Source organism: Mandrillus leucophaeus, unplaced genomic scaffold (assembly GCF_000951045.1).
Source record: "Mandrillus leucophaeus isolate KB7577 unplaced genomic scaffold, Mleu.le_1.0 Scaffold69, whole genome shotgun sequence".
NCBI lineage: Eukaryota > Metazoa > Chordata > Mammalia > Primates > Cercopithecidae > Mandrillus > Mandrillus leucophaeus.
The window spans coordinates 1,074,516-1,094,311 of NW_012107474.1; the positions used below are offsets into that span (position 1 = coordinate 1,074,516).

The 19,796-nt window shown below is 49.0% G+C and overlaps 3 protein-coding genes across 7 annotated transcripts in view; 2 read left to right on the plus strand and 1 right to left on the minus strand.

The window, feature by feature from the left end:
- The window catches only part of TSPEAR (thrombospondin-type laminin G domain and EAR repeats), a 216,983-nt gene that overhangs the window by 121,858 nt on the left and 75,329 nt on the right, over window positions 1-19,796 (plus strand). The gene's annotated exons all lie outside the window — the stretch shown is intronic.
- On the plus strand, window positions 10,989-12,173 carry LOC105555521 (keratin-associated protein 10-3-like). Of its 2 annotated transcripts, none has more exons than XM_012002495.1 (2): window positions 10,989-11,309; window positions 11,421-12,173. In XM_012002495.1, the coding sequence occupies exons 1-2, from the start codon at window positions 10,989-10,991 to the stop codon at window positions 11,865-11,867; spliced, it is 768 nt and encodes a 255-aa protein (XP_011857885.1). In that variant the 3' UTR covers window positions 11,868-12,173. The 2 variants fall into 2 exon arrangements, with proteins under 2 accessions (XP_011857885.1, XP_011857886.1); XM_012002496.1 differs by having other exon boundaries at window positions 11,562-12,173.
- LOC105555520 (keratin-associated protein 10-12-like) lies at window positions 16,357-17,570 on the minus strand. 4 transcript variants are annotated; one of them, XM_012002494.1, is made up of 3 exons: window positions 17,220-17,570; window positions 17,070-17,123; window positions 16,357-16,955 (listed from the first exon to the last, which is right to left on the minus strand). In XM_012002494.1, exons 1-3 carry the CDS (start codon window positions 17,568-17,570, stop codon window positions 16,686-16,688), a joined length of 675 nt encoding a protein of 224 aa, XP_011857884.1. In that variant the 3' UTR covers window positions 16,357-16,685. The 4 variants fall into 4 exon arrangements, with proteins under 4 accessions (XP_011857884.1, XP_011857882.1, XP_011857881.1 ...); XM_012002492.1 differs by having other exon boundaries at window positions 16,357-17,123; window positions 17,250-17,570; XM_012002491.1 differs by having other exon boundaries at window positions 16,357-17,123; window positions 17,235-17,570.

The following is a 19,796-nucleotide window of genomic DNA, read 5'->3' on the forward strand; positions in this document are numbered from 1 at the left end:
GCTGCCCCCCAGGACTGGGGTAGCCCACCCGGGGCCTGGCTCCACCCAGCAGCCTCACCAGTCCTGTTACCCCTGGGGAGACCAGCTATGGACCACAGTGCCCGTCCCTGCAGCCCTCGTCTCCTCCACAGTAAGACGTGGGACAGCCCCTCCCCCAGGACTTGAGCCCAGAAGCCTGGGGTTCTTCATGGGGTTCTTGAATACCCATTGCTCAGGCATCGCTGGCGAGAGCACAGATGGGCAGGGACCATGGCACCCACTAACCAAGCCTGCGGCCCCCTTACCCCATGCAGCCTCGCCTAGAGATTCAGGGTCCTGGTTCCCTCCTGGTCCCATGGTCCTGAACTGTGACCCCGAGGACCCTGTCCCCACACGCCCAGCCTCCCAGGTCTCTCCCAAATAGCCCTTAGCTCTGCCTGCCACCTTCTGCTCTGGCACTCAGACGTGGTACCGGATGCCGCGGTGGGTGAGTGTTACGAGCCGCCACACTCTTTCTGCCTGGTTGCTGTGCGCATTTAAGAGCCCAGGTCTGGCTACTGCCCCAGCAAATGACCCTTGCATGTCAATGCCAGAGGCCTCCAGCCCCAGCACCAGGACCTCCCGGAGTCCCACCCAACAGAGTTCACTGTGGTCAGCACAGCCACCTCCCTCACTCCCCTCGAGGCAGACCACCCAGGACAGCCAGCAGCAGCCATCTCCAGGACCAGAGGCCAAACTGACACAGCCTTGTCCACCTCTTTAGAAGCAAAGCCAGGTCCCCATGAAGGGACCTATGAGGGCCTCCAGGGACAGAGACGTTTGCTTCCTGCCCTGGTTCTCCGGGTAGCTGGCGGGGGCGGAGCCTTCATCCTAGGGCTCCAGGGCCATCCTGGGGAGGGGCTCCCCACATATGCATGTCTGAGTCCCACCCGCCTCACTGTGCCCACTGATGGCCACAGGGTCAGAACAGAGAGCCGGGAGGAGGGCCCGGGGCTGGCTCTCTGACCTTCTCCATGTTTGTCATTGTCCCCACCTGCCCTCGTCCGAGGCTCTGACAGGACCCAGCCTGTCTGGCCATCCCCAGGGAGGACACCGCCTGGTGTCCAGGTCTCACCTCTGACCCCTGCTCTGGGTCCTCATTCAATGTGTCTTCTGCTTCATCAGAGCTTCAACCCCCAGTGAAAGCACCTTGGGAAACCGTCCCTCAAAATGGTCACTCACGAAGTGACCCTGTGATCCTGCCACTCCAGTTCTAGGCGTCTACCCCAGAGGAATGAAACAAATGTCCACACACAGATCTGTGCACCCACGTACGCAGCACCGCTGACAGCAGCCAAAGACTGGTGTACCCATGTACACAGCATGACTAACAGTAGCCAAGAAGTGGAAAGAGCCTAAATGTCCATCAGAGGACAAAGCAAAACACAGCCCATCCACACAAGCAAAATGTGGCCCATTCCCTTGGGGAATATTATTCAGCCATGAAAAGGAATCCAATACTGACACAGGCTACAACATGCATGAGCCTTGAAAGCATGATGCTCAGTGAGAGCCCACATGTGGTGACATTCTATTTGGGTTTTTTAATTTTATATTTTTATTTTATAGTTTATTTAGGTTATTGGGGAACAGGTGGTGTTTGGTTACATGGATTAGTAATTTAGTGGTGATTTGTGAGATTGTGGTGCACCCATGATTCGAGCAGTATACACTGCACCCTATTTGTAGTTTTTTATCCCTCACTCCTTTCCCACCATTTCCCCCTGAGTCCCCAAAGTCCATTGTGTCATTCTTATGCCTTTGTATCCTCATAGCTTAGCTCTCACTTATGAGTGAGAACATATGTTTGGTTTTCCATTCCTGAGTTACTTCACTTAGAATAATAATCTCTAATCTCATCCAGATCTCTGTGAATGCCATTAATTCATTTCTTTTTATTACTGAGTAGTATTCTATCAGTATATATATATATAGACATCTAGATAGATAGATAGATAGATAGATAGATAGATAGATAGATAGATAGATAGATATCTCAGTTTCTTTATCCACTCATTGATTGATGGGAATTTGGGTTGGTTCCACATTTTTGCAATTGCGAATTGTGCTGCTGTAAACGTGTTGTGAAAGTATCTTTTTTGTGTAATGACTTATTTTCCTCTGGGTAGATACCCAGTAGTGGATTTGCTGGATCAAATGGTAGTTCTACTTTTAGTTCTTTAAGGAATCTCCATACTGTTTTCCACAGTGGTTGTACTCGTTTAAATTCCCACCAGGAGTGTAGAAGTGTTCCCTTGTCACCACATCCATGCCACCATCTATTATTTTTTGATTTTTTGATTATGGCCATTCTTGCAAGAGTAAGGTGGTATCCCATTGTGGTTTTGATTTGCATTTCCTTCATCATTAGTGATGTTGAGCTTTTTTCATATGTTTGTTGGCCATTTGTATATCTTCTTTTGAGAATTGTCCATTCACGTCCTTAGCCCACTTTTTGATGGGATTGTTTGTTTTTTTCTTGCTAATTTGTTTGAGTTTGTTGTAGGTTCTGGATATTAGTCCTTTGTCAGATGTATAGATTGTGAAGATTTTCTCCCCCTCTGTGGGTTGTCTGTTTGCTCTGATGACTGTTTCTTTAGCCATGCAAAAGTGCTTTAGTTTAATTAAGTCCCAGCAAATTATCTTTGTTTTTATTGCATTTGCTTTTGGGTTTTTGGTCATGAAATCCTTGCCTAAGCCAATGTCTAGAAGGGGTGTTTCAATGTTATCTTCTAGGATTTTTATAGTTTCAGGTCTTGGATTTAAGTCCTTGATCCATCTTAAGTTGATTTTTGTATAAGGTGAGAGACGAGGATCCAGTTTCATTCTCCTACGTGTGGCTTGCCAATTATCCCAGCACCATTTGTTGAATAGAGTGTCCTTTCCCCACTTTACGTTTTTGTTTGCTTTGTCAAAGATCAGTTGGCTGTAAGTATGTGGGTTTATTTCTGGGTTCTCTATTCTGTTCCATTGGTCTATGTGCCTATTTTTATACCAATGCTGTTTTGGTGACTGTGGCTTTATAGTATAGTTTGAAATCAGGTAATGTGATTCCTCCAGATTTGTTCTTTTTGCTTAGTCTTGCTTTGACTATGCGGTCCCTTTTTTGGTTCCATATGAATTATAGAATTTTTTTATAATTCGGTGATGAATGATGGTGGTGTTTTGATGGGAATTGCATTGAATTGCTTTTGGCACTATAGTCATTTTCGCAATATTGATTCTACCCATCCATGAGCATGGGATGTGTTTCTGTTTGTTTGTTGTCTATGATTTCTTTTAGCAGTGCTTTGTAGTTTCCCTTGTAGAGGTCTTTCACCTCCTTGGTTAGGTATATTCCTGAGTATTTTATTTTTTTGCAGCTATTGTTAAAGGGACTGAGTTCTTGATTTGATTCTCAGCTTAGGTGCTGTTGGTGTATAGGAGAGCTATTGATTTGTGTACATTAATTTTGTATCTGGAAACTTTGCTGAATTCTTTTATCAGTTCTAGGAGCTTTTTGGAGGAGTCTTTGGGGTTTTCTAGGTGTACAATCATATCATCAGCAAACAGTGACAGTTTGACTTCCTCTGAACTGATCTGGATGCCTTTTATTTCTTTCTCTTGTCTGATTGCTCTGGCTGGGACTTCCAGTACTATATTGAAGAGAAGAGGTGAGAGTAGACATCCCTATCTTCTTCCAGTTCTCAGAGGGAGTGCTTTCAACTTCTCCCCACTCAGTGTTATGTTGGCTGTGGGTTTGTCATAGATGGCTTTTATTACATTGAGGTATATCCCTTGGATGTTGATTTTGCTGAGAGTTTTAATCATAGAGATGCTGGATTTTGTCAAAAGCTTTTTCTGCATCTATTGAGATGATCATGTGATTTTTGTTTTTAATTCTGTTTATGTGGTGTATCATATTTGTTGAATTGTGAATGTTAAACCATCCCTGCATCCCTGGTATGAAACCTGGTGGGATTTTGTTTGTATGAAAGGCTCAGAATGGGCAAATCTACAGAGATTCTATTTGTACGAGAGGCTCAGAATGGGCAAATCTACAGAGAAAGAAAGTAGATGAATAGGTGCCTGAGGCTGGGGGAGGGGCACATGGGGAGTGATGCTGATTGGTGTGATTTTTTGGAGGGGTAATGTTTTAAAATTATATATTGGTGATGGCTGAGAAACACTGGGAATATGCTAAAAACAAATGGAATATGTCCTTGCAGTAGGTGAGCTTCATGACTTGTGAATTTTCTCTTGGTAAATTTTTCTTTAAAAGCCTAAGCCCTATTTGGGCTGGCTACTCGCCAATGCCTCCATCTCCCCTTCATCCAAATAAAAATGAATGGTGCCAGAACAGTGATAGAAAACAGGCATGCCATCTGCAGACCAGGTCAGTAAGGATTTTCTGGGACAGACAAGACAAAAAGATCAGGTTTTCTTGACTGTAAAATTCAACAGAAAGAGAGGCAGAAGCAGGACTGAAGACAAATGGTTTTTCCCGGAGACCCTGACACAGGGACGGCACAGGAGGACGGCCATGGGCACTCAGGCGTCTTTAACTGAGGGTTGAGTTCTAAAGAAGAACCGCCTGGTGCCCTGAGTCCAGCAGAAGAGCTAGGCAGGGCAGGGGTGGCCCAGGAGGCTCCCAGACTGGGTCCTAGTATGGAGAGAAAGAGACCTCACCCCAGGAAGTTCTGGTTACCAAAATGAACCAAAGCCCCTGTACTTAGCCAGCGGCAGACAAGGCCCCCTCCTGAGAGCCCCAGTGTCTGCTCTGTGAGAAGAATACACGTGTCTACACGCAGAGAACCTTTCAGCAATGAAAGCCAAACAATTTAGACCCTCACTTAAAAACGTGAACAACAACTAAGGGTCCTCAGATATGTGAAGAAATCACAGCATGACAGAGAAGCGAAGTCTAAACAAACAATGATGCAGGAAACAAAGAGGCCGTTACTCCATGAAACAAGAAGAGAGTGCTAACAAAAAGGAGAAGGAGAAGAAAGGAAAACACCTTGGGTTTCTGGAGACTGAAATCATGACGCTCTAAACATAGGAAACTCAATGACAGTCTGCATGACAGACCCTGAAGGCAGAAGAGCTGACACCATGACCCCCAGTTCAGAAAATGATTGACTGAGACCCGATGCAGAAGGACAAAGAGATGAAGCCAAGAAAAGCGTGAGGTCTAAGGGAGATGAACCCAGGAGACTCAGGGTCTGTGATCCTAACCAGGATCACAGCGGAGAGAGAAGCCAAGAATGGAAGAAAATCATCAAACCTATATGGGAATAAAAGTTCCTTGAACTAAAAGAAGATGGGACCGAGGGCATGAACACAGCTGATGACAGTGACTGGGGAGGGGTCTGGTGAAATGAATGAAGTACAAGAAGGAGAGAATAGTGCCAGGTTCTGGAAAAAGTAAAAGCTTCACAAGAAGATTAAAGCTGTGCAAATATGAGACACATTCGTGGCCCAACCTCTCCTAAGGCAGAGGGAAGTAATTGCGCACCTAGACTCTGCTGTGGCAGGTGTCCACGCGAAGGCTGTTCTTAAACAACTGGGATCCAGAAAGTTTACCACCCGCAACGCTTTCTGAAACTTTTACTGAACAATCCCCAACAAGAAGGAACATGACCCCCTCTTTTCAAATGTCCACAAAAATCCACAGATGCTCATCAAGGAAAATCTAAAGAAAATAAACATACAGTCTAATAAAAACAAGCAGACATTAAAGATAGAAAAAGAAACATGCCCACAGATTCAGAGATTTTTGTTTTTATGTAAAAGAAAGTAACATGGATATATATTATCCTAAAATTTGAAAATATAAATGAAATGTACTGTGTTCTAAAAAACATAAATTACCAATACTGAATAATACAATGAAAATTTTAATACAATGATGTCCAGGAAAATATGGAAATGGTCTTGAAAGGTATTCTTCAGAAGGCAGACGCAGATGTTTTAAAGGTGTATATCATCAGCCTTCAATATAAGACCTTCCTGTGACACATGAAACATTCCAGAGCTCAGAAGAAGCCAGAGAGCTTCTGAATTCCTCTAGTAAGACTGGTGACATCCTGATGCCAAAACCAGGAACAATTGTGTGTGTGTGTGAGGGAGAGAAGACTGTAAATCAATCCCATTTAAAAAGATAAAGTAAGAGATTCTATGTGCCTACGTTAAAGGAAAACTAAGCTGTTACATACAGCTATTATGGAAGACAGTATCAAAGCTCCTCAGCAAATTAAAGATAGAACTACCATGTGATGAGCAATCTTGTATATACAAGACAAATTAACGCCAGATCTCAGAGAGATACCTGACCTTCCATGTTAACTGCAGCACTATTCACAACAACCGAGATACGGAAGTAACATAAGTGTCCATCAACAGATGAGTGGATAAAGAAAATGTGGTGTATAGGCATGATGGAATATGACTCAGCCATAGAAAGGAGGGAGAGGCCGGGCGCGGTGGCTCACGCCTGTAATCCCAGCACTTTGGGAGGATGAGACGGGCAGATCACGAGGTCAGGAGCTCGAGACCATCCTGGCTAACACGGTGAAACCCCATCTCTACTAAAAATACAAAAAATTAGCTGGGCATGGTAGCGGCGCCTGTAGTCCCAGCTACTCGGGAGGCTGAGGCAGGAGAATGGCGTGAACCCGGGAGGCAGAGCTTGCATTGAGCCAAGATTGCGCCACTGCACTCCAGCCTGGGTGACAGAGCGAGACTCCGTCTCAAAAAAAAAAAAAAAAAAAAAAAAAAAAAAAAAAAAAAAAGGAGGGAGATCCTCTCATTTTGTGGCAACACGGATGAACCTGCAGACACTATGCTAGGAGAAGTGACCCAGGCCACAGAAAGACAAATACCGCAGACCTCGTTTATATGTGGAATCTAAGAGCCAAGCTCAGCAAAGCAGAGAGTAGAGTGGAGGTTCACTGGGGCTGGGGGTGCAGGGAGTTTTCATTTTTCATAACTCTTTACATATCCTTTCAGTGATTATTAATACAGGTGTGCGAGAACTGTGTGCTTCATCCACTTTGGTGTTGATGACAGGATGCAGGTTCCGCTGTGCAGGATGAGTCAGTTCTGGAAACCTCGTGTGCAGCACGGGGACAGTTGGCCGTGACACAGAATGCAACACAGTAACACTGAAATCTGCTAAGAGTCCACCTTAAATGTCTCATCACAAAACAAAGGTAACTGCGTGGGTGATGGACATATTAATTAGCTTGACCGTGGTAATCATCACACAATGTGTGCATGTCTCAAGACGTCATGTTGTACACCTTGAATTTATATAATTCTTATTTGTCAGTTATATCTCAATAAGGCTGGGAAAAAGGGGATAATGAGCCATTATCAAGTAATGTATATCTTAGATCAAAAGTTACAAAGGGTATCATTAACTATACTCATAAAATAGAAGCAGAAAAGCCACTGGAGCTCTCAGTAGATTAATACACACACATTCACACACACACACACACACACACACACACACACGAACAAACTCACTCTTTCCTTAAAAGCCTGAAGCAAAATTCCTGGTAACCTAGAGTGAAAAAACACTGCATGCTTGAGACCAAGGCTGTGTCAAACGCTGGCTTAGTGTGGAGCTGCGGGAGGTGCTCTTGTTAACTTTGGAAACAAGACCAGAGGCTGCTGTCATCGTGTCTCCAGCGTTGTGCTGGGCAGCCAGCCATGGCGAAAGAGAGTCAAATAAAACAAAAGACTATGTTCCGGAAAAGAAGAATCCAAATGTGTGTCACTTGCAGAAGACCCAGCCGTGGGCCACCCTGCCCTCCAGACTCACATTCCCTCCCATCACCTCCCTCCCCCAGCCAGGGCCATTTAATCTCTGCAGCTCAGCTCACTCAGATCCCCAGAGTGTCCGCTTGAGTTAAGAAATGATGTGATCTGGCCGGGTGCAGTGGCTCACACCTGTAATCCCAGCACTTTGGGAGACCAAAGCGGATGGATCACTGGAGGCCACAAGTTCGAGACAAGCCTGGCCAACATGGCCAAACCCCATCTCTACTAAAAATACAAAAAAAGAAAGAAAGAGAGAGAAAGAAAGAAAGAGAAAAGGAGAGAGAGATGGAAAGAAAGGAAGGAAGAAAGGAAGAAAGGAAGGGAGGGAGGGAGGGAGGGAGGAAGGAAGGAAGGAAGGAGGGAAGGAGGGAAGGAGGGAAGCCGGATGTGGTGGCCCACACCTGTAATCCCAGCTACTCGGTAGGCTAAGGCAGGATAATCGCTTGAACTTGGGAGGCGGGGACTGCAGCACCACAGCACTCCAGCCTGGGTGACAGAGTGAGACTATGTATCCAAAAAAAAGAAAGAGAGAAAGAGAGAAAGAGAGAGAGAGAGAAAGAAAGAAAGAGAAAGAGAAAGAAAGAGAAAGAAGGAAGGAAGAAAGAAAAGAAAAGAAAAGAAAAGAAAAGAGAAGAAAAGAGAAGAAAAGAAAAGAAAGGTTGGTGTGATCATTCGATTGTCTGTGAAACTACTGTGGTGGCCCCATGAAAAGTTCCATGATCCAAAAAGACACGTCTCCACCGAGCGCAGGGTGTGGACTTAGATCGGCCACACTGAGAACCTGGAGGTGTTGTGGGCACAGCAATGACCGTGGAAAGACACTTTGGACAGTGATGGGTGGTTCAGACACCAGGAGAAGGGAGCGACAGAGGGCGTGGATCACAAATAGGAATAAAGAGATGAGGAATCACCATGCCCATGCGATTAAGGAGGCTGCCAGAGACAGCGGTGGGGAAAGTAAAGCAAATTATCATACAGGCCCCAGGGCTTGTCCCAGAAGCCATGTCAGCCTTACCGCATCCCGCTGGCTCCGGACCACCTCCCTCCCTGCCTGCTACTCAGGAAGCACACACTCTTCTGGGAGCTGTGTGACGGAACGGAGCCATTGATGGCCACGAGGGAAAGGAGCGAGAGCTCCTGGTTGTTGGGTTCACTGCTGGCCAGCTATCCTCTTTCAAGGTGACTTATCTTCTCAGCATTTCTGCGTCTGTCAAAATGGGTTGCAGCGTCGCCCCTCACACTGTGGCTGGTGTGGAGACTGCACCTGCACTGTGCGTGTCTGTAGCACACCCGCTAATACAACGTCATCCTAGCCTTCCTGGCTTTCCTGTCATTTCCTGAAAGGAGCATCGAGTCCTTCAGTCCCGGAAAGTGGGTTAAGCCTACAGTTCTTCCACAACCTTTACTAATCACTGAAAGGATATTCAAAGAGTTATAAAAAAATAAAATCGAAATTGTCTAAGAGAAAGGGAGGCTCTTTAAAATCCTTTATATATTTGTAGAAAAGAGAAACAGATGGAAACAAATGAGGATGTAAACTGGATCAGGACCCCAGTGCCCTAGAATAAAATAGTCTTTTACTCAGAAAATCAAATGAACTGCCACCAATGAGCAGAGCTTAACTGATGTCCAGTGAAATGAGGGGAAAACGTTTAAATGCTCAACATAACATTATTACAGTGAGCCACAGATGTATTTCATTCATCATGAGACAAAATCAAAGTCACAGAAGGAAAGATCTCAAGAGATAAGAGTTATTTTTAAGAGTGCAAGACACTTCCTGAGTCTCCACATTGAAAGGCTCAATGAATTCCAACCACAGAAAGTAAAATAATGCATACTCATAGAAACAAAACAAGAATAAAAAGAAAACCAAATGTTCCCAGAGAGTTTAAAAAAAAAAAAAAGGGGAGAGAGAGAGGCAAACTATAAAAAATGACAAATGACCAGCGTCAGTCTTCCATCAGCAACACTGGACACCACAGAAAAATGGTGACACGGGTTCATCATTTTGAGAAAACAGATTTTTTTATTATTATTTATAATAATAATTCTGATTTAAAACTAGAATTATATACCCAGCTAAACTATCATATAAGTGTGAGAGTAAAGTTGAGTACATTTTTAGGCAAGAAAGAAATCTTTTTATTTTTTATTTTTTTGAGATGGAGTCTCACTCTGTCACCCAGGCTGGAGTGCAGTGGCACGATCTCAGCTCACTGTAAGCTCTCCCTCCCGCATTCACACCATTCTCGTGCCTCAGCCTCCTGAGTAGCTGGGACTACAGGCACCCACCACCACACCCAGCTAATTTTTTTGTATTTTTAGTAGAGATGGGTTTTCACCGTGTTAGCCAGGATGATCTCGATCTCCTGACCTCGTGATCTGCCCGCCTTGGCCTCTCAAAGTGTTGGAATTACAGGTGGGTGAGCCACCGTGCCCAGCCAGGCAAGACAGAAATTTTAAAATGCATGTCTTAAAATCACCATATGTGAAAAAGCACTAGATCTGTCACCATGATGAAATAAACATGGAGAAAACCCAGAGCGCAGCTTCAAATAAAACAGAGAGGCCTCTGAGGGTGGCATGGAAGAGCTGAAGAGACAAAGGTAAAGCGTGGATCCACCAGATACCGACTCTCTTCCCCTTACGAGGCACGAGGGGTTGAAGGGAGGGCCACTTAGCTTCGTCTTACCCTCTGTGCCAGTTGTATTTTATAAGAAATGCATATTTTTCTACATATTTATATTTTAATAGGCTAAAAGTAATAAAATATATCCAATCAGTCCAAACACAGGATAGGTGAAACTAGAATTCCTCCCTGTAGAGAAGTCTTCATCTCTAAAACCTCAACTCAACAAAAGCTTTCTTGAAATATTTTCCACCACATTTCTGGGGCCAAAATAAAAACTGATGAAGGAACAGAGCCCTGCAACATACACACAAGTTTAATGAGGGGAAAACAAAGAGATAAACCAGCACGAATGACACATCTCCAGCCACCAGCTCTAAACACCAACAAGGAAGAGAAGCTTCTGGAGCCTCCTGTCAGGACAACACACGCCAGGGAGGGATTTAAAAGCCCCACAGCCCTGAGCAGCTCACTCACTCACTCCCACACTCACTCACACCTCCCCCAGCTCACCTCCTCCCACCCCAGCATGGCCGCGTCCACCACGTCCGTCTGCTCCAGCGCTTACTCCGACTCCTGGCAGGTGGACGACTGCCCAGAGACCTGCTGTGAGCCTCCCTGCTGCGCCCCCAGCTGCTGCACCCCGGCCTCCTGCCTGACCCTGGTCTGTACCCCAGTGAGCTGTGTGTCCAGGCCCTGCTGCCAGGTGGCCTGTGAGTCCAGCCCCTGCCAATCAGGCTGCACCAGCTCCTGCACACCCTCGTGCTGCCAGCAGTCTAGCTGCCAGCCGGCTTGCTGCACCTCCTCCCCCTGCCAGCAATCCTGCTGTGTGCCCATCTGCTGCAAGCCTGTGTGCTGCAAGTCCGTCTGCTGTGTGCCCACCTGCTCTGGGGATTCCTCTTCATGCTGCCAGCAGTCTAGCTGCCAGCCGGCTTGCTTCACCTCCTCCCCGTGCCAGCAGTCCTGTTGTGTGCCCGTCTGCTGCAAGCCTGTCTGCTGCAAACCCATCTCCTGTGTGCCCGTCTGCTCTGGGGGTTCCATTTCATGCTGCCAGCAGTCTAGCTGCCAGCCGGCTTGCTGCACCTCTTCCCCGTGCCAGCAGTCCTGCTGTGTGCCCATCCGTTGCAAGCCTGTCTGCTGCAAACCTGTCTCCTGTCTGCCCATCTGCTCTGGGGCTTCCACTTCATGCTGCCAACAGTCTAGCTGCCAACCGGCTTGCTGCACCACCTCCTGCTGCAGACCCTCCTCCTCCGTGTCCCTCCTCTGCCACCCCGTGTGCAGGTCCACCTGCTGCGTGCCCATCTCCTCCTACTGTGCCCCTGCCTCCTCCTGCCAGGCCAGCTGCTGTCGCCCGGCCTCCTGCGTGTCCCTCCTCTGCCGCCCCGTGTGCTCCCGCCCGGCCTGCTGAGGGCTTGGCTCAGGCCAGGAGTCCTGTTGCTGATGGGCACATCCCCAGGACCAACTGGTCCTGACTTGGGTTAGAGGTTGCCCCCACCTGGGACGGGGCCCCTATGTGCTGAGGTGACCTCCCCCTCTTTGCTCCCAGGAGCCCCCATCCACGCAGCTTCCCAGCTCTTGCCTCCTAGCAGGTGCTCACCTGCCTGCTGGATCCCCTGTCCTCCCTCCCAGCTTTTCTGCCTCGGGTCACTTGGCCTTGACTTGAACCTGTCAGCACCTCTTCCTGCTCCCAAATAAACTCCCCTTGGTCACCTGATTCTCTCTTTTCCTGTTGTGCTCCTGGGGACACATGGTTTTGAGCTGACATTGGTCTCCTCCAGCCATGACTGTTTCTAGGAGTGAGTGACTTAACCGAGAAGTCACAGGGGACAGTGGCCTAACTCCTCCAGGGAGGCCACCAGGTGGGACTCACGGTCACTCCCAGGAAGGCTCAGTCCCGGCTCAGTCTCCATGCCTGGGTTTTCCCGAGCCTGGTCATTCGCTGCCCTGCCCTGGGTTGTGGGGCTCTCCAGACCCCAGGACCGTCTCACCCACTGTCCCACCTGGGAGAGCTCACCCTGCAGGGTCACCTGCCGGGAAGCTGGTTTAGGGTCCAGGCACTGCGGCCTCTGGGCCTGGTCACTCTCTCTGTGTGCCACCTGCCCCAGGGTTCTGCTGGTTTAGCAGCAATGCAAGGGGAGAGTGAGGGGCTGCTGCACCTGCATAGGAGACAAGGGGCTCGATGGGGACAAAAGCATCGTGGAGTGGGTGGATGGATGCACGTGATTCCCCAAAACCGGCACTGCCCCAGGTCCTCCTCTGGGGACACCAGGTTCCACTTGGGCTTTCAGGACCCAGAGTTCGCACCTGTAGGGCTGTGCGTCAGGCCCCTCTGAGGTGAGGTTGACATGGGCGACCCTGGAGGGCACAGGTGGACAAGGCCCTGCTGAGACCTTGGGGATTTTCTGGGGGGATGGCCTTCCAGGGGCTGTGGTGGTAGCTGGAACGGTTTTAGTAAGTAGGCAACTGTCCCCAACAGGTAAATTTTCAGTTCCCCTCCCTGCAAGGCCATCTCAGGGCCAAGGCATGGCTGTTCCTCCGTGAGTCCCCCTCTCATCCCAGGGGCCTGTGTCCTTGGCCAGAGCCCACAAAGGGAGCCCCTGCCACCCGTGAGGCCTCAGCCTCTGTCCCTAATCCCTAGCACCCTTGCCGACACTGCGTCTACCCCACGGTTTTCTGGAAGAGTTTGGGTTAGATTGGTTTTATTTCTCCCCTAAATGCTTGGTAGAATTCGATAGCAAAGCCATTTGGGATTGGCATTTTCTTTTTGGGAAGGGTTTTAATTATGAATCCAATCTCTTCAATTGATAAAGGACTATTCAGATTTTCTATTTCTTCTTGTATCCCTTTTCATAAATTATACATTTCCAGTCATTTGCCTATTTCATCTATGCTGTTGAATGTATTGACAGAGTTGTTTGCATTATTTCTTTGGTTTCCTTTAAATATCTCCGGATTCTGTAGTGGCAATCTTTTATTCATTCCTCATGTATGAGTTCATTTTCAGGCTGCTAATAAAGACATACCCAAGACTGGGCAATTTACAAAAGAAGGAGGTTTAATGGACTCACAGTTCCACATGGCTGGGGAGGCCTCACAATCATGGTGGACGGCGAAAGGCACAATTCACATGGTGGCAGACAAGAGAAGAGAGCTTGTTAAGGGAAACTCCCGTGTATAAAACCATCAGCTCTCGTGAGACTTATTCACTATCATGAGAACAGCACAGGAAAGACCCACCCCCATGATTCAATTACCTCTCACCAGGTCCCTCCCACAACATGTGAGAATTCAAGACGAGATTTGGGTGAGGACACAGCCAAACCATAACACCTAATATTGGTAATTTATTTGTTCTCTTGTTTTATAATGATCAGTAAAGTTAGAAATTTGCCAATTTTATTGGTCTATTAAAAAAACTAGGTTTGGTTTTATTTATTTCCCTGTTTGTCCACTTATTTGGTAGGTGATACGGTGTATGTGTGTCCCCTCCAAATCTCATGTTGAACCATGATCCCGTGTTGGAGGCAGGGCTTAGTGGGAGGTGACTGGATCATGGGGATGGCTCCCTCATGAGTGGCTTGGCATCACCCCCACAATAATGAGTGAAGTCTTGCTCTGTTACTTCATGGAGAGCTGGTTGTTCACAAGAGCCTGGCACTCCTCCTCTCTGTCTCTCTTGCTCCTGTCACACCATGTGATGCCTGCTCCCCGTCCACCTTCCACCATAAGTAAAGCATCCTGAGACCTCAGCAGAAGCTGTGCAGGTGCCATGCTTGTACAGCCTGTAGAACCAGGAGCCAGATAGCAATGGGCCTTTCCTTATAAAGTGCCCAGTCTCAGGTATTCCTTTAAAGCAGTGTAAAATGGACAAACACAGTGGAGTTTTAAAATTCTTGATTATTTTATTATTTTTAGTTATTTTGGGTTTCAACATATGCTTCTTTAGCTTCTGAAGCTGGAAGCTCAGATAATTGATTTTAGGCCTTCTTTTCTGATAAAGCAAATTACTATGCATTTTCCTCTACATGCTTTGTTAGCTGCATCCCACAAGTATTGATATGTGGTGATTTCATTTTGATTTTATTCCAGATATTTCATAATTTCCATCGTGATTTATATTTTTACTCATAGGTCTTAAAGTGTGTTATTTGATTTCCAAGTATGTGGCAGTTTTCTAAATGTCTTTCTGTTAATGATTTCCAATTCTGTGTGGTCAAGCGGCACACTCAGCCCTCCTGTCATTTCATCCCTCCTGAGGACACTCAGACTTGCACTCAGGTCTCTCCCGTGGTTTACGTTGGTGGATGTTCCATGTGCACTTTAAACAATGCACATCCCACTGTTGTTGGATGGGATATTGTATAAATATCCCCTAAGTCAGCTTGTTTTATAGTGGTTTCTCAACTTTTCTATACACCTCCTAGAAAACTACTTTCTGAAGACAGAGTGAGGTTTGGTAAAGACACAAAGGACCTCAACCAGCAGTGTTCTCAGCTCACGGGAAGGGAAATAGCACTGTAGTTTAATGAAGATTCTGAAGACAGAGTGAGGTTTGGTAAAGACAAAGAGGACCTCGACCAGCAGTGTTCTCAGCTCACGGGAAGGGAGATAGCACTGTAGTTTAATGAAGACTCTTCCACAGAATCCCCCTTCTCTGGAGTTATTTTTAACTCTCTGGTTCCGTGGGTTGCAATCAACACATTGAGTTGTGTTGCTGAAAACCATGGGCACGTTCACCCATGAGGTTTGCACCCTCACCCACCCTGGGACATCCGTGTGTTTGTTCACCCGTGAGGTGCCCACTCTCACCCACCCTGGCACATCCTTGTGTCTGTTCACCCAGGAGGTTTGCACCCTCACCCACCCTGGAACACCTGTGTGTCTGTTAACCTGTGAGATGCCCACTCTCACTTGCCCTGGGATATCCATGTGTCTGTTCACCTGTGAGTTGTGCCCACCCTCACCCACCCTGGCACATCTGTGTGTCTGTTCACCCGTGAGTTGTGCACTCCCTTCCACCCCGGGACTGTGACTCCATGTGGCCGGTGCTCTGGGTCTGTCCTCACAACTCCACCTCCACTGCAACTGAGTTCCCAGGCCACTCTCTGACACCTGTGCATGGAAATTCTTTCTGATCTTATCATTGTTGCTTTATGAGTATGTTTTATAATCATGGGAATAGTTGGCACTTCTTCCAGTGGTTATAACACATCATTATTCCAAATATAATTTTTAAAGACTTCTTAAAATGCCTAAAACTCCTCAGCCCATCCTGCTCTGGCCAGTCCGCTGGCCCTGGGCTCACTGTGGTTACACATGCTGTCTGTCATTCTTGCCACTCCATTTGGAAACCTGAAAGAGGGAGTCCTACTTCTCTGATCTTAGAGAGGCTGGAGGGTCGAGGAGATGATTCTGCTCACACAGGGTGGAAGCGACAGAGACCTGATTCCAATCGCCAGCCTGTGTTCCTCCCACCACACCAGTGATGTCTGCATAGGGCACAAGAGGATTTTAGGCAATGTGGATGAAGACTACTGATTTTGAAGCTAAGGGGGGCATTTGGATACACTCTAGGCAAGCATGGCGCTAGAAGACACCGTTCTTATTTTGACAGGTATTGTGCAGAAGAAGGAGAATTTAAAAAGCAAATCAGCAAAAAGAACTATGACATGACAAACAACACAGGAGGGTTAGGGACAAACCCAAGGGCCTGAAATGGCCAAAGGGCTGCAAGGCTCCCCCCTGCCCATGTCCGTCTAGCCTGGACCCCTGGAAGCCACACACCCATGGGCACAGAAGAACACTCAGGGGACTGAAGGACAGCAGAGGGTTGTGCACAAAGGAGAAAACCATGGCCGTGAGTTCCAGCCAAGACATTGATCAACACACCCGGATGCCAGCGCCATTGCAGTCTCAGGGCCTTTATTGGTCAGTTTGAGGGAAGGCTCTGGGGCTCTGAGCCAGGAGGACAGAGACCTCACGGGTCAAGGCTGAGCTGACCCTCACGAGAAGTGGGAGATATGGAGGGGAGGCCACTGCCTTGGGAACTTTCTAGAAGCACCCCCCCCCCAAAAGGGCTGCAGCATTGAGTATAGACATTCAGTTCTTCCATTGTCCAGCTCAATAGCAGACACTGGGAAATGGTCAAAGTGCAGGAGCAATTCAGGATGTGACTATCAGCTTCCAGGTGGGAGCTGAGCCTGGCTGGCACTGGGGGGCGTGTCCATCAGCAGCTGGGCTTCTGACCTGAGCACACAGGGCGGCAGAGGAGGGACACGCAGGAGGCCGGGCGGCAGCAGCTGGACTGGCAGGAGGAGGTGGGGGCACAGCAGGAGGGGACGGGCACGCAGCAGGCAGGCCTGCACGCGGGGCGGCAGAGGAGGGACACGGAGGAGGAGGGTCTGCAGCAGGAGGTGGTGCAGCAAGCTGGCTGGCAGCTAGACTGCTGGCAGCATGAAGTGGAAGCCCCAGAGCAAACAGGCACGCAGCTCACAGGCTTGCAGCAGACGGGCACGCAGCAGCCCTGCTGGCTTTGGGAGGAGGTGCAGCAAGCCGGCTGGCAGCTAGACTGCTGGCAGCACAGAGAGGAAGCCCCAGAGCAGATGGGCACACAGCAGACAGGCTTGCAGCACACAGGCTTGCAGCAGACAGGCATGCAGCAGGCCTGCTGGCAGGAGGAGGAGGTGCAGCAGGCTGGCTGGCAGCTAGACTGCTGGCAGCATGAAGAGGAATCCCCAGAGCAGGTGGGCACACAGCACACAGGCTTGTAGCAGACGGGCACACAGCAGGCCTGCTGGCAGGGGGAGGAGGTGCAGCAAGCCGGCTGGCAGCTAGACTGCTGGCAGCACGAGGGCGTGCAGGAGCTGATGCAGCCTGATTGGCAGGGGCTGGACTCACAGGCCGCCTGGCAGCAGGGGCTGGACACACAGCTCACTGGGGTGCAGACCAGGGTCAGGCAGGAGGCCGGGGCGCAGCAGCTGGGGGCGCAGCAGGGGGGCTCGCAGCAGCTTTCTGGGCAGTCGTCCACCTGCCAGGAGTCAGAGCAAGAGTCACAGGAACCAGGAAGGCAGACGCGGCTGCTGTAGCTCAGGTCGCTGGAGCAGACGGACATGGTGGACGCTGCAGTGCTGGGGGTTGGGCTGGGCGAGATGGGAGGGAGTGGGTGAGGGAGTGAGTGAGGTGATCGGGTTTCTGGGGCTTTTATACTCCTCCCTGGCGCGTGTCATCCAGACAGGAGGCTCAGCAGGCCCTCTCTTCCTTGTTGGGGTGTACAGCCAGCTCCAGGAGAATAAACAGTAGCTGTGTTTTTGTTTCCCAAGAGCTGTTGCTCAGTTTACAAAACTTGGAATTGGCCTGGGGCATGTGTGTGTTTTAGACTCAGGAGGAAGAGCTGAGGTGCAGGTCAGGTTGTGCTGCTTTGCTCCCCAGGCTCACGTGGAGGGTGGCGTGGTCTGTGTGTGCCGGGCTATGGGGAGCGGGTGCCTGTGGGTGGCTCTGCTGGGCCTTGGGTTTCTAGGCTGCTGAAGAAGATCGTGTGCCTCTGTGATTCAAAGGTTAGGGAGAGGTTCGTTTGGGTTCTAAATAAAGATAACGTGAGTCGTGATTTGTATGCAGTAACGTATTTCTTTCCTTGGGCTGCCGTGACAAACAATACCACAAACTGGCTGGTCACACAACAGAAATTCCGTGTCTCATGGTTTTGGAGGCCAGAGGTCTGAAATGGAGGTGTGGACAGCGTGGGCTCCTTCCGAGGCTGCAAGGGGCACTGTCTCACCCGCTCCCCTCACTCCTGTGGGCTGCTGCTATCTTTGGGGTCCTTGGCTTACAGTGGGCTCACCGGAGCTCCACCTTTATCTTCACACAGCTTCTGTGTGTGTGTGTGTGTGTGTGTGTGTGCGTGTGTCCAAATCTCCCCTTTTTATAAGGACACAAAGCATATTGCATATTGCAGTAGGGCCCATCCTAACAGCCTCCTCTTAACTTGGTCACCTACAAAGACCCTATTTCCATATAGGGTCATATTCACATGTGCCAGGGGTCAGGACTTCGGCACCTTTTGAGGGACACAATTCAATCCACAGCAAGCGGACACAATGGCAGAACCTGGGATGAGGAGGTGGGCGCGGGAGCAGAACCCGGGATGGGAAGGCAGGTACAGCAGGAGTCTTTCTCGCCGACTCAGGCCTGGGGCAGGTGGAGCATGGAGGGGTGGCGAGGGTAGCACAGGACAGCAGGTGCCCAGCACTGAGCACTCGGCAGCCTTTGCTTGTGAGGTGTGGCTTGACCTCGTGGAATGGTTTTAGGGAATAGTGGTTGAAAAGCGGAGTTCACATCACCCTTCACCAGCTTTGCGATGCCACCGCAGGTCAGTTCCCAGTTCTGAGAAAGCGGTGCTGGTCTGTTTCCTCTCACCCAGGACAGGCTTTAAGCAGGTGCACCAGCTTCCCGCGGGCCCTGCTCAGGACCCCACATGGCGCTGGCCGAAAGGTCTCCTCGGCTGCTCTGGTTTGTGACTGTTGCCCAGTCTCTCGTGGGCCTCAGCGACCTTGACTGATTGGGTGTTTTGTAGAACGTCCCTCGGTGTGGACTTGCCTGAGGTTTCCTCATGGTCACAGCGGGCATCGCATTGGGGGAGGAATCCCACAGGAGCAGTGCATGCAGGGCACGGAGGGGACGTGACCGTGTCCCATCCCTTGTGGTGCCACCATTTCCCTCTGTAATTGGTCATGTCTGAGACTTGGCAGCTGTCCTGCATCTGCCCAGGCGTTTGCCCAGTAGTGTTGGCGCCCTCCGGGAGCCTGGCCAGTGCAGCCCCTGTGGGGCTCTGTTGACGGTTCTCCTCCCTGCCCTGTTCCTTCCACACTTGCTATTTGAAATTCTCCTGGGAGGAGGAGCTGTCCTGATCTTCTTTGTGTCTATTTGCTTCCTTATTTATTTACCTAGGTGTGGACTAAAGAATATTTATCTATTACTTGAGTTATAGTCCAATATCATCACTATGTATTTTGCCGTTGCAGTGGTTCCAACTTTGGCCCTCAAGTTCTTTCATTTTGGCCCTGGTACCCTTTCAACACACTGTCCCTCCCTGACCTTTCTTTTCTTTTTTTTTGTTTTTTGTTTTTGTTTTTGAGACGGAGTCTCACTCTGTCGCCCAGGCTGGAGTTCAGTGGCGCGATCTCAGCTCACTGCAAGCTCCACCTCCTGGGTTCACGCCATTCTCCTGCCTCAGCCTCCTGAGTAGCTGGGACCACAGGCGCCGCCACCACGCCCGGCTAATATTTTGTATTTTTTAGTAGAGACGGGGTTTCACTGTGTTAGCCAGGATGGTCTCGATCTC

Bases quoted from the DNA above. Each gene is read 5' to 3' on its own strand.
- LOC105555521 (XM_012002495.1), top strand. From the start codon at position 10,989: ATGGCCGCGTCCACCACGTCCGTCTGCTCCAGCGCTTACTCCGACTCC. The intron at 11,310-11,420 runs GTGTGCTGCAAG...CCGTGCCAGCAG, and splicing joins TGCCCATCTGCTGCAAGCCT to TCCTGTTGTGTGCCCGTCTG.
- LOC105555520 (XM_012002490.1), bottom strand. From the start codon at position 17,570: ATGTCCGTCTGCTCCAGCGACCTGAGCTACAGCAGCCGCGTCTGCCTT.